Raw genomic sequence first — 13,689 nt, 5'->3', positions numbered from 1 at the left:
TATCTTGCTGGGATCCTGTGACCCCAGCTGACTTCCTGCCCTTTGGGCAGGGGGCTGGACTCGATGATCTTCCGAGGTCCCTTCCAGCCCTAATGTCTATGAAATCTATGAAATCTATTAATTGATTCAGACAGATTTGGAGATTTGGACATAGACACAGCTTTAAATGTTTTTTCTACATACCTCAAAATAGCAGGCGGCTAGTGAATGCTGTGATGCTGGCGCAGATGAAGCGTCCCACAGGAGTGCAGGGGGCTCCCCAGCACACTTGGCAGCAGACCCAGAAGTAGTCCAGAAGCATTTCCGGTCCACTTCCATGCCTGCCGGGGAGTATGCCAGGAATCAAATAAGGGACAGTGATCCAAATCAACAAATGTAATCACTGTCCCCAATTTGGGCCAAATCCGAACTGAATACAGCCCGTTTTGCACACCCCTATTGCTTATTGCGCAAATGTCATATAAACACAGGGCAGTTTCTGCTGACTACTAATGCTACACCTCAAACACGGGCATGTCAGAGCAACTAGTAACACTAAACTATAGTTAATGAGCAGCTCTAAGGCTGCGTCAATGAGAAGTTCAAAGGCAAGTAAACTAAGCCAATATAGGGTGAAGTAGCTTTCTGCTGGACTGCTTTCTCTGACAGCAGAGTTTTATTCAGAATAAAGGAGGGTGGACACGAAGGTCTGAGATTCATGAGGTGCCAATAACACCGAGAGTTGCTTCTCGGTAGCTCGAAGATGAACCATCACTGTAAAGCTCTCCAACGAATCCTTTCACAGTGGAGTGTTGCTTCTGGAGGTCCATTCTGCCATTCTCCTTTGAGGAGCAGGAGCACAAAACACACAAGTACAGGTACTAAAATCCTAAAACCACTCTTGCTAATCTGCCAGAGATAATAAGACAAAATATCACTTTCTCCTGTATCATGGAAGTACTTAGAAGATTTTATTTGAAATGAAAAGATCACAAATACCCGACATGCTTAAGCTGAACAATAATATTTTCTCAAGGCAAGGATTGTGTTTCAAACAGCAAAGCTAAATGTAAATAGTCTCTCAAAAACAGTTCAGAGCTAACATGCTTGTTTGTCATCATTTGGTGTTAAAAGAAACAAACTAGTATTCACAGTATGATGAATCTAAAGTTATGTCTCACCTATTGAGAGATACAATTGCAAACAGTCTGTATGAACGCTACTGAGAAAAGCTGACTGGGAAGACACAATAGAATAGATTGTACCTTTGGAAAGTGGAGCTGTAATCCAGTTTGTATGGAAAGAAAGAATGGAAGTTGTGGTCTAAACTCTACTGAATCACAGATGCCTAACACAATACAGCACAAGTGACATCCTTTTCTCAAAGAGGCCCAAGGCTCATTGAGCCTGGCAATTCAATTACCCTCTCAACCCAGAAAGAGCCCCCCCTCCTGAGTTGAGGTCTACTGGCAGAGCAGTGTGGAACAGCCTACATTGTACATGGCCTGTAAATATCTAAAAAGCCTCAGGCTTTAGAGAACAAGAATCCCTGACCTTTTATGATTGCTACAGTAGTTTTTCAACAAAACCTACTATGTACAATGGAGTTCTTAAATGCCTGACAAAAGAATACATTTTCAATACACTACTGTCTAAACAGCATATGTTTATAACGAAACTTGTTGAAACGAATAACTGAGTGTTATATCACTCACCACTTATTGAGAGAATACAGACAAGATGGACAGGCAACCTGGTTTGTATTATATTAATGCTACTTTTCCCCACGCCCCACCCCTGGCTTTTCCTTCTCCTAACACATCCCTGCCATTAAAATTTAAACCAATCTGGAAACACTCTTAGCCAAGGAACTACCTGCAGATCTAAAGAACTCTAGAACTTTATACAGGTATGAGAGTGAGACTGTCTATTGGGGCTGAGGCAAAGACGTTCACATAGAAGTAAGGGAATCTGCTGGGTTAAAAAAGCAGCTTTCTGTGGTGACTGAAAAGAGTGGGGGGGGGGGAACTGAGAAGGGGAAAAGGTTGAGGTAAGGATTCAGATTTTCAGGGTTTTTCAATACCAAATATCTGAGTCTTCTGAGCTTCCTTTCCTTTTTCAGAATCTATTTTGCCAAGAAATTAGCAGAAGTCATCATAAAGTATCGGAGTCAAAACAATTCCGTTTACAAGATCCATGTGATGGAAAATATTAGGCCTGATTTAAGTGAAGTAAATGAAAATAATTCTCACTGAAAAGCAGAATTTTAGAGAAAACTGATTTTAAACAAAGAACTTGATACTGCCATGTTTTCCTTTTTGTGGAAGCAGACAACTTAAGCAACATGACTTTCAATGAAAGACTCAATAACTTTCTATTATTTTAATAAAAGATTAGAAAAAAATAAATTATGCAAAAAATGAGCAAACAAATACTGGATCCATTTCAAACTTTTCAAAAAGGAAATTCTGATATTTCATTTTCTTTTCCCAAAGGAGGGAGAGACATATTGAAGAAGTCAAGATAAGACTACGATGTTGGTGCCATTGTGAAGACTTTGGCTTCTTCAGTCATAGTCCACACTTCAGAGACAGAGGCAGGAAAGAAGCTTTTCTTGGCCAGATTGGCTGACCTGCTTGACAAAGCTTTAGACTAAGATTGCTGGAGGACAGGCAGACAACCACCAGTGCAAGTCCAGGAAGTGACAAGTACATAAACAGCAGGTCAGGTAACACAATGGAACTTACCCCAGGCCAAGGATAGGACTAAGTGCACAAAGAAGCCTAGGGCTTCCAATGGCAAGCTTAGCTGCCTGTATACAAATGCCAGGAGTGCGAGGAACAAACAGGAGGAGCTGGCCCTTCTGCTAAGCAATAAAAAATATGATCTCATAGGGATAACAGAGACCTGGTGGGACTCCACCTATGACTGGGCCACAGGTATAGATGGCTATACCTTGCACAGGAGGGACCGTGTCAGGAGCAAGGGCAGGGGTGTAGCCCTATCTCAAGGAGCAGTACACTTCCCTATAAGCAGACATTGGCACCCAAAGAGGGCGACTTGAAACCATCTGGGTTAGAATACAGGGAGAACATGGAGAAGGGGGTATAACTGTAGAAGTCTATTAAAGAACTCCTAACCAGGAGGAAGTGCTTGACTACAAATTCTCTAGGGAACTAGCAGAGGGTGCATGCTCTCGGTGCATGGTCATCATGGACAACTTCAATCACCCTGACATCTCATGTGAAAGGCATTTGGCAAAATCTGATCGGTCGTGAAGTTCCATCACTTGCATTGATGAGCTCTATTTGACTCAAGTAGTCTATGGGCTGACAAAGGGTAAAGTGCTGCTGGATCTGGTTCTGGCCAAAGGGGATGACCTAGTAAGTGACCTGAGGATCAAAGGGAAGCAAGTTGATCACTTTTTCTATCCATTGCAAAGCTGGCAAATCAGTCAGCAATGCAGAAATCCTTGACTTTAGGAAAGCTGACTTTTACAAGCTTAGGAGGTTGGTTGTCAAGGCCCTGAAAGATCATGATCTGACAGAGAGGGGAATCCATGATGAGTGGTTGCTCCTTAAGGACACAATTCTAAAAATGCAAGGGAAGCCCATTCCAGCCTGTAGGAAAGGTAGTAAAAGGGCTGGGAGACCCCCTTGGTTCAATAGGGAACTCATGAACCTCCTTCTCTTTTAAGATTAAGAAAAGAGAGGGGGTTGGAAGAAGGGAAATACCTCTAAGAAGGATTATGTATCACTGGCTCACCAGAAAAGCCAAGGCTGAAACAGAGCTCAAACTGGCTATGGGAATCAAGGACAATAAAAAGTCCTTCTTCAGATACATGAAGTCAAAAGAAAAATAAGGGCAACGTTGGACCCCTGCTTAACAGAACAGAACAGCTCACAACCAACACCCAGGAAAAAGCTAATCTCCTCTATGATTACTTTGTGTGGGTTTTCCACCAGTCCAAGCAGATCACCCTGCCTGACAGGACACAGGATTACCAGGGTAAGGTCGACCATACACCTACAACTGGTGAAGACCTTGTGACAGGACACCTTGAGAGTCTGGACATACACAAGTCAGTGGGCCTGGATGGAATGCATCCAAGAGTGCTAAAAGAGTTGGCTGACATCATAGCACAGCCAATGGCAAGGATATGTGAGAACTCGTGGTGCTCCAAAGAGGTCCCTAAAGATTGGAAAAGGGCCAATGTGGTGCCTATCTTCAAGAAGGGAAGGAAGGAAAACCCAGGGAACTACAGGCCAATCAGTTCACCTCCATCCCTGGAAAGATCTTGGAAAAATTATTAAAGAATCCATCAACAGCAGGCTAACGGAAGGCGTCATTCTGAGAAATAGCCAGCATCTTTGTTACAGGTAGGTCATGCCTGACCAACCTCATTTCCTTCTATGACCATGGGTGATGCATTACCTGGACTGGGGAGGAGAGGCTGATGTCATTTACTTGGATTTCAAAAAAGCCTTTGACTTGGTCTCCTATGAAGTCCTCATGGTAAAATTGGGGAGCTACAGCCTCAACAACCTTATGGTCTGATGGCTGGGGAACTGGCTCCGTGGCTGGATCCAGAGAGTGATTGTTGATATAACCGAGTCAACATGGTGCATAGTGACCAGTGGCATCCCCCAGGGATCAGTTCTTGGACCAGTACTCTTTAATATATTCATAAACAATCTGGATTCGGGTGTCAGAAGTGGACTGGCTAAGTTTGCAGATGACACCAAATTATGAGGAAGTGCCATCACTCTAGAGGACAAGCTGGGGATTCAGGCTGACCTGGATAGGCTTGCAAGGTGGGCAGATGAAAACCTGATGACATTCAACATAGAGAAATACAAGGTGCTTCACCTTGGGAGAAAGTACCCACATCATACTACAGGCTTGGCAGTGCTACACTCCCTAGCACCATGACCCCCCACCACTTGGGGGTCGTGACTGAACACAAGATAAATATGAGCCACCAATGCGATGCTGCAGCCAGCAAAGCAAATAAAATCCTGGCTTGCATCTACTGATGCATCTCAAGCAAGACCCAAGATGTCATCCTTGGTGAGGCCGCAGCTGGAGTACTGCATCCAATTCCAGGTTCCATACTTTAAAAAGGACATGGAGAAGCTTGAGAGTCCAGAGGAGAGCCACGTGCATGATCAAAGATAAAAAAATCAGGCATTATGAGAAGAGGCTGAGAGGTCTGGGACTCTTCAGTCTGAAGAAGCATAGGCTCAAGGGGGACTTGGTGTCAGCCTATAAGTACATAAGGGGTGTGCATCAGGAACTAGGCAGCCACCACTTGGGCAATCCTTAGCTTTGTTCCACCTCACAATCTTTTTACATTAACATAGCTAACAAGTGCTCAATTTCATTCATGCTGGCTGGGGTATGGGAGCACAGCCTAAAGCACCATGCAACCTCAAGGAACCATGCCCCAGTCTGTACAACTCCATATTCAGTTTTCTCACATTTTTTCTGGCATCAGCATCAGGTACCAAGTTCCTTGTCTGCCTCTCACTGTAAAAACGATTACTCCTAAAAGGGATACTGAAGCTATGGACTGAATATTCTTACAGCCAGGCTAAGCTGACAATTTAGTAATTGCACAGTCATCAGAGGATTTCAGTTTTTCCCTGAGGAACATAGACACTCCTGAAACAATGAAATTCTGGCACTAGTCTCTTCCAAAGTAGGATTTCCTGGTAAACAGCAGCTGGTCAGTAACTGGTTACTTGCCTCTACTGCAAACACAGACTTAATGTTTGTAGTTTCTAATACCTTTTTAGAGACATCCCATTACACAGACATGCAGAACTAACAATTAAAGAGCCAAAAACTGAAGAAATGTCTTGTTTACTGGCAACCTGGATCAAATCTTTTCCCACTTTTCCAGCTCAGCCACCAAACTGAAAAGTCCTTTATTTACCCAGATCTAGTTCCAAGACTGAGCAAAAACTACGCTTTGTTTGAGATAGGGTGACCTTTCTTTAAGAAGGGGGCAACCTCCTTTCCTTGGGCTACACTGTAGGCCTATCAGCCTCCAACTCCAGATTCATCTTGAAACAGGGTAAATCACAGTCCTCCTCCCTGAAGTTGTGCTTCACTTGTAGCAGGCTTCCCGCAAGGCTCCATTCTACCCTCGGGAACCTATCTGCAGAACTCTGGCTCCCTGGCTGCCTATACATATGCTCCGAGGTAGGAGGGAGTGTTTTAATTAGAGCAATTCCTCGGCAGCCTCTCTAATTAAAACACCTCGCCGCCACGTATATTAAGCCCCTCTGCAAATTTCAAAATGGCCATCCATGGCCATTTTGAAATTCATAGGGGGGCTTAATACACACGACGGTGAGGCGACGCTGGAGTGTTCCAATTAGAATGAGGAGCAGACTGTTAATGGAGTCTGTTCCAGCATGTTAGCATGTCTATAGGCAGTCCCTCTTATTAAAAAGGGTTGCGCCTTGAAATAGGTTTGGTTAGTCCTAGACCTCAGTTCCCCTAAAGCAATGGTCACCAACCAGTTGATTTCAATTGACTGGTCGATAATGGAGCCTCTGACAATCACTCTCAATCTGTCAGAGGCTCTACGATCAGGAGCGGCAGGACACATGTGGCTGGGCTGAGCCACGCCCCATGCCGCCCAGGCTGGGCCGGGTGAGTGGAGTCAGAGCCTGGGCAGCTTGTCCGGGAGGCAGGTGGGGCGGGGCGGGGAGCAGGGGCAGTAGATCCTGGGATGCCAAAAAGTGATCTTCAACATAAAAAGGTTGGAGACCACTGCCCTAAAGGGAAACAAGTTTACTTGTTAAACTGCTTCTATATTAGATTTGCTTTAGGTTTTCTGAGCAAACAAAAAACAGAGTTAAGAAAGAGAGCAGCAATTTCATTACAGCTTTCTATCTTCTCCGTTTCACAATGCTTGAAAGAGGTAATAAGAAGCAATATGCTGCAAGGAGGATAGCATGGCTGGAAACAGATGCCTGCATTCATGAAAATAAATGCTGCATTGATACAACACAGATTATATAACAGAGAAGTCTATATGCAGATGCCGGGCAGAGTGCCAATCACTGTAAACCACATCAATGTGTAGTTATGTTATAATTGATGAGTGTGTTGTAATATCTTGTTTTGTTACAATGTTTCTTGTTAAGGTATAGAATTTACTGTTACTGTTTCTGTTGCTATTCACATAATACCCACTGTGCACCAAAAATATCGTAGTTAATTCATGGCTGCTGCAGCCCACTTTTTCTTCCATTTCACTTATAGAGATCCCCACATCCCTGCCTCACAGAACAGGTTGGTGAGATGGGATACATGAGATAGGAGCAGCTGGTTGCCTATATATCCTGGACAGGAAAGCCCAACCATCTGAGCAGATTCTGAGTCTGGTTTCAGAGAGACCAAATCAGGATGCAGGGAAGGGCTTAACATAAAAAGGCAGCTTTTAAAAGGTGAGCAACGATATATGCTTAAACTCAGAATGTCCCCCGCAGTCTAGTTATTGTAGACATCTCTCTTTATGTTGGCTTTGCAGTCATCATTAAACATTGGTATTTTCAACTCTCACACATCCACAGGCAACAGAGCAAGTTTCAAGTGTCATTGTTATTTTTATAATAGCAAAATATTTTTCCTCCATTAACAAGTTTTCAAAACGCACTCCACCTTCAAAAATGGATTCTATTTATTATTGTAATATTTTACTGATATTACTTGGTTTTGTGACTAAGAACCAAAAAAAGCCTATTTACGTGAACCATTATAATGAAAAACATTCATCCCTGACATGAGCATTGTCATGCCACCAAGTTTCAGCCCAAAGCAAATTTAAACAAGAAAATAATAATCATTTCCTAAAAAGATTTATTCTTTAATAGGAGAAAAAGCCCTCTAACTATAGTGTCTCAGTCAGGTAGCAACTGAGTGAATTCATTACACTGAAGTGTTTATAGTTTTGTCAATAGTATTAATTGATGAAAACCATCCAAAACAAACGCCTCATAGAGAAAGAAATTTGCTGAAGAAACAGATTTATTGTAAACACTGCCTATGTATGGACAGTACCTCCACAGAACAGCAGCAGCAAGCATAATTAAAAATTAAGAAGAATATGATAAATTTTATAATACTTGTTCTAAACAACATTTTGTTAAAGTCTGCAAAAGTCAGATTTGTAATTCAATCGTACAAAAGAAATGCAAGCAACTGCGATTCTTAGCCTTTCATTTACTACTGTGAGCCTGCTTTTACCTTGTTTGCAATACTGGTGATAAATGACTTGATGTCCAAATTAGTTGGGCAGCTCTTCTGACAGGGGGCATCCGCACACTTTAAGCATCTGGGGGAATAAAAGTAAATAAGTTAAGATGGTATATATTGCAAATGCTACCAATAGCATATGCAATATGGCATCCAAGCCTGCCTTACATACCTATAAGAGCAAGATTACAATGCAGAGTACAGACTCAAAGATATTACTGACCTTATACACTTCATCCTCACACAACAATTTCACTTTTAATAACCAACACTTCCTCCAGACTATGGGCACAGCTATGGGTACCAAAATGCCCCACAATGACCAACCTTTTTATGAGCCACATGGAAGAGGAAGTCCTCAAGGAATGCAACGTCAAACCCTTGTTATACTTAAGATATATCAATGACATCTTCGTCATTTGGACTGAAAACCTGCAATCTCTGACTGAGTTCCATCAGAAATTCAACCACCACCATCCCTCCATCCAACTCTCTTGAATACTCCAGCACCAACATCTCCTTTTTAGACATGATGATCAGCATCCATAATGGCAAAATACAGACTTCATTAAACAAGAAACCCACAGACCAACATACATATCTGCACAGAACCAGAATCACCCTAAACACACCAAAAAAGCCAAGCCCTCAGATACCACCGAATTTGCACTGAGAACACCCTGGATTGCCACCTCGCCAATCTTAAAAAGGCTTTCACTCAACAAGGACACTCCTCCAGAAAGATAGATTGCACATTTGAAAGAGCCACCCAGATACCATGTGAAGAATTGCTGCAGTACAGAAGAAACCCCCCCCACAAATCGCACACCGCTGGTTATTACATGTCACCCCTCCCTCAAACCCGTATGGAAAATCCTCAAACAGTTGCAGCCCATACTAGACAGAGACCCTATTCTTAAAGAGATCTTCCCAGAGCCATCCATCCTAGCTTCAAACAAGCACCGAACCTCACTAACCTCATCACCAGAAGCAAACTTCCTCAGGCCCAGAACACACCAAATGGATCCAGACCGTGCCATGACAAGAAATGCAAAACCTGCCAACACATCTCCACCACCCCCACTATTACTACACCCCACAACAGAGCCATCAGCATTCCCAGGTCTTACAGCTGCACCTCCAGAAATGTAATATACCTCATCCAGTGCACCAAATGCCCTGATGGAAAAAACATAGAAGAGACCAAACAACAACTGCGCACCAGAATGAACGCACACCGGAAATCCATCAAAGACAGAAACACCCAATTACCGGTGGGGGCACATTTCTCACAGGACGGCCTCTCTCTCTCCAATCTCTCAGTCCTGATCCTCAAGGGAAACTTACACAACACTTCCCAGAGATGAGCCTATGAGCTCCAATTCATCAACCTCCTGGATACTAAAAACCATGGACTAAATATAGACACTGGATTTATGACACATTATAACCTGCCTGACAGCTGACTCCCCAGGTATTTCTCCACTATTCATCCCCCTTTTCTCCCCCCCACCACCCAGTCTGTCTCTCACCCATTGACTCCTCAATCGACATCTTCACTGACTGCCTATCTTGCATGCATACCAGCCCAGCCTCCAGCTTCTTTACTTTTCATTCCATCCAGGGAGAGCACACATCAACTGCTGAAACTTCCTCAGCCTGACGAAGGGTTTTTGAACCCCAAAGCTTGCTTTTAAAAAAATAAAATAAAACCAATAATACTCTGCATTTCTGAAGAATCTTCCAGAACAAGTATTTCAAAGTGTCTTAAAAGCACTGCTGAACTAAGTGACTATACTAAGTGACTATACCTTTTACGCTGGTGTAATTTACATCAGTTTTGTACACCATTGTAAATTACACTGGTGCTCCTAACACTAGGAGCTGGAGCAGGCAGATTCAAAGGTAGCTGCTACCAGTAGGCTCTATTAAAGCATCTCATCACTTGGTGGCAGGAAAGCAGATTTACCCATAGTGAACAGCTACCTCTGAATAGAAGAGGACTGACAATACTTGCACCATTTTAACCTACACAGGTATAGTTTTACCTGCTTCTCCCCTCCCCCTCGACATTTTTCCCAGGGTAACACTACACCAGATTCAAGTAAGCTACACTCAAGTTTACATCATGTGCCCACTTAGTGTGTAGCCAGGTGTTGTGTCCAGTCTTCAGTGATACAGTATCTCAATGGTTTAAGTAAGGGTTGTCCACCTGGTGCCCACCACTTACCTGGCCACCACTCCCCCCCCCCCCATTGCACCTACAGATGCTCTGGAGTTTGGCAGCATGGTGGAAGGGGGAGTGGTAAGCCAGCTGCCCACATGGTAGCAGCTAGAAGGCAGGGGCTAGCATTGCCCACGTGGTGGGAAAAAGGCAGAGGGGCTCACACGCCGCATACTATGAAAGCTGCACTGGCCATACAGTGGGGGTTCCAGGGATCCTGTGAGGCCCCTATAATGTATAACCCAGAGCCTGTAACCAGTGCAGCATGTGGCCACCAACCACTCGAAAGTGGTTGGACAGCACTGGGTTAAGTTATTACCTCCATTCTGCAGGTGGCCAGAGGCACAGAAAGGTTAAAGAATTAATCAGAAGTCATATGACGTCTGTAACAAAGCAATAAAGAGAAATCTACTTCTGTTCAGTGATTTCAACAAAAGAGCATCCTTCCTCTCTGAAAAGCAGTTCCATAAAATACGGTGTTCTGAATGTACAAGCTACAACTATATCCCATATAAAATGCTTACTGAATCTCCAGATTGTGAAGTTAGGCACTCAAATGTTAGGAGACATCAGAGTTGAGAAAGCCCATTTAACATTCTGGCTCCCCTGACATGCATTCTGATACAGTCCTTAACTGTATAATAACATACTCGTTCTTACTATGGGTGCCAGTTTCCTTTGATGCACTGGATGGAGAGCCCCCTCCAAATCCTCCATTCAGTATTTCTCTTTATCCTTATTATTCAATGAACACCATGCCAGACCTGCCCTGAAGGCAACATTACTAATTTTCTTGGGGGTTGTTTTTTTGGTTTTTTCCCCATTGTGCATTGCTAGTATCTAGGTTTTTTCATAAATGTTAATCTATCTCTCTTCACAATCTGTAAATATATTCTTTCTAGACCTGGCACTATAACAAATTCTTCTGTAATCTTAAGCATGGCACTAAATTTCTGCATACCATAGCTTTCCCGCTGGTAAAGCAGGCTTGTCGCAAATCTTAAATTGATAGTGAAGTGAAACAGGATGTAATTTTGACTACTGAACAATTACATGCATAAAGTTCAGTGATACTTTCATAGAAAAGACAAGAAGCAAAACCAAAGAGTAGAGTGGCTAGTAAATTTGAGTCTCTTTTATTCTGACCAGTTCCTTTAATATTTTAATACATATTAATTACATACAAGTTTTAGATAAGATAGGATCATTTTTACATTTAAACTGTGGATTTAACATCTGTTACTCTTGGAATAAAATGTAACATTCCAATAGGTTTTTGACCAATGTCAACCGGAGTTTGCAAGTATATTTGAGCCTCCCCTACCATCCCCTCCTACCCCCCACCGCCACCATGATAAATTGTATTTTATATTAAAATTCACAGACTTTAACTAGTAATGATTAATGGTGGTTCCTGCAAAGAAAACCCATGTGGGCATATAGGTCTAGTTCACCTGCACAAGTCCCTTTAATGGATTAGGCCCTAAGGCTTAGTCTATTTGACTCATGGCTTTTAAATATATTTATTTACTGTACTTACCCAAGTATAAGATGACCCTGAATATAAGATGACACCCAAATAATTAGATTCTATATATGGGCAATTTATAAATGTGTTATAGTTTATCAGGTACAGGATCCAAGTATCAGAGGGTTGTCTTGAATCTTCTTCCCCCCTCCTACAGCAGGGAAAGTAGTGGCAGGCCAGGGAGGTCAGGTGGCCCCCTTGCCCACTGCCCTACCCACGTGTTCCCCGTACAGCCTTCCAGCCTCCCCTGCCACCTGCACCGCCCCCCCCCACCCTCAGCTTCACACAGTCTGTGGCTCTCCCTTCACTTGTTCCTGTCTCTGTTTCTTCCTCCCCTGCTCCTCCTAATTTCTGCCTGTTCTCCTCTCCCACCCCTTGTTATCAGATATGGCTCTGGCTGCTCCATCCCAGAGCACAGCATGTGTAAGCTCAGCCCTTACCTGGCTATGCAGCAGTGTCAGGGCTGCCGATTGACCAGGCAGGGGCAGGAGTTTCCATATGCTCCATGCCTGGGAGAGACCCCAGCCCAAGCTGAAGCTGAGTTGTACTTGACAGTAAGGGGGAGGGAAAGGGGCCGAAGCTGTAGAGGGGAAGCAGGAGACTGCTATAGGTCTGACTCTGGCCCCAACCCGGTCTTAGGGCCAGAATCAGAGCCATACAGCCATTTGCTCCCCGTTCTGCTTCATATGTGAATATAAGATGAAGGACTTTTCCTCCATTACTGGCTTGGGAGCAGGGAAAGGTGGTGGTAGTGGTAGGGGAAGGACCTCATCTTATATTCTAGTAAATACTGTACATACTTTTGTCTATTTTACATTTCAGTGAATATCACAGGTCAAATGCTACATCGCCCATGACTTCTGAAGTCATTAAACTATTCTGGGTTCTTTTTCAGGATAGTTTTAAAGAATACCTAATGCCAACTTGCAAAAAACAGCAAAAATTCATGATCTAACAAGATGACTTACACAGCATTTACAAATCCCCCCATTACTCTTTAGCAGGAGAGTAATGAACCACAAGGCCCTTAATTGGGAGTAGGGACACTTCAAAGGCTCTGGGCAATCCTCAGTCCTAAAGGCTCTTACAGTCTAAAGGTAAAAGGAAAGGAGAGTACCAGAGATAAGCTAACACACAAGCAGATGCACACAGTGAGGAACAGGAACAGTCTTATTAGTTGCATATATTTTAGGTCCTGTTCCACCCCTCTTTCCCACCTCTCACCCCACACCACACCACCCAATTCGAGAAAGAGCAAGAGTTTTAAAAAAGACATACTGCTTTTCACCTCTGTAGCCACAATCTGCAGGCTGGGTTTTGTAGATAACAAAGGCAAATAGTAAGAAGAGATTTTAAAGAAGGATGTGGCAGTAACTACTTAGATTTTATTAGGGATTTCTTCTCATGTACAAGGGACAACACAGGAGACACTTAAAAGACAAACTGACAGGTACCTGGTAAAAGTAGGGAGTGCCTTGGAAGATCACTCTGGATCAACTAGGTCTGGGGTGGCCAACCTGCAGCACAGGTGCCACAAGTGGTACAGGCAGACTGTGTGTGTAGCATGTGGCAGACTGGGAAGGGGGACAAGCTGCACTGCAACGGATAAGGCAGGGAGCAGAAAGCAGAACAGCAGCTGGGTCAGGAAACACAGGGCAAAGAGCAGAAAACAAAGCAGCAGATTGGG

General features: G+C 43.4%; 1 protein-coding gene across 1 annotated transcript in view; it reads right to left on the bottom strand.

Annotated features, from left to right (window-relative positions):
• Positions 1–13,689, bottom strand: part of DPYD (dihydropyrimidine dehydrogenase) — a 646,991-nt gene that overhangs the window by 488,215 nt on the left and 145,087 nt on the right. The window contains exon 4 of the mRNA XM_025193285.1: positions 8,242–8,329. Within this exon, the coding sequence (XP_025049070.1) occupies positions 8,242–8,329 (88 nt within the window). The remainder of the gene's footprint in view (positions 1–8,241; positions 8,330–13,689) is intronic.

This window comes from Alligator sinensis, unplaced genomic scaffold (genome assembly GCF_000455745.1).
Source record: "Alligator sinensis unplaced genomic scaffold, ASM45574v1 scaffold647_2, whole genome shotgun sequence".
In the NCBI taxonomy this organism is placed as follows: domain Eukaryota; kingdom Metazoa; phylum Chordata; order Crocodylia; family Alligatoridae; genus Alligator; species Alligator sinensis.
This window is presented reverse-complemented; position numbering and strand designations above follow the sequence as displayed.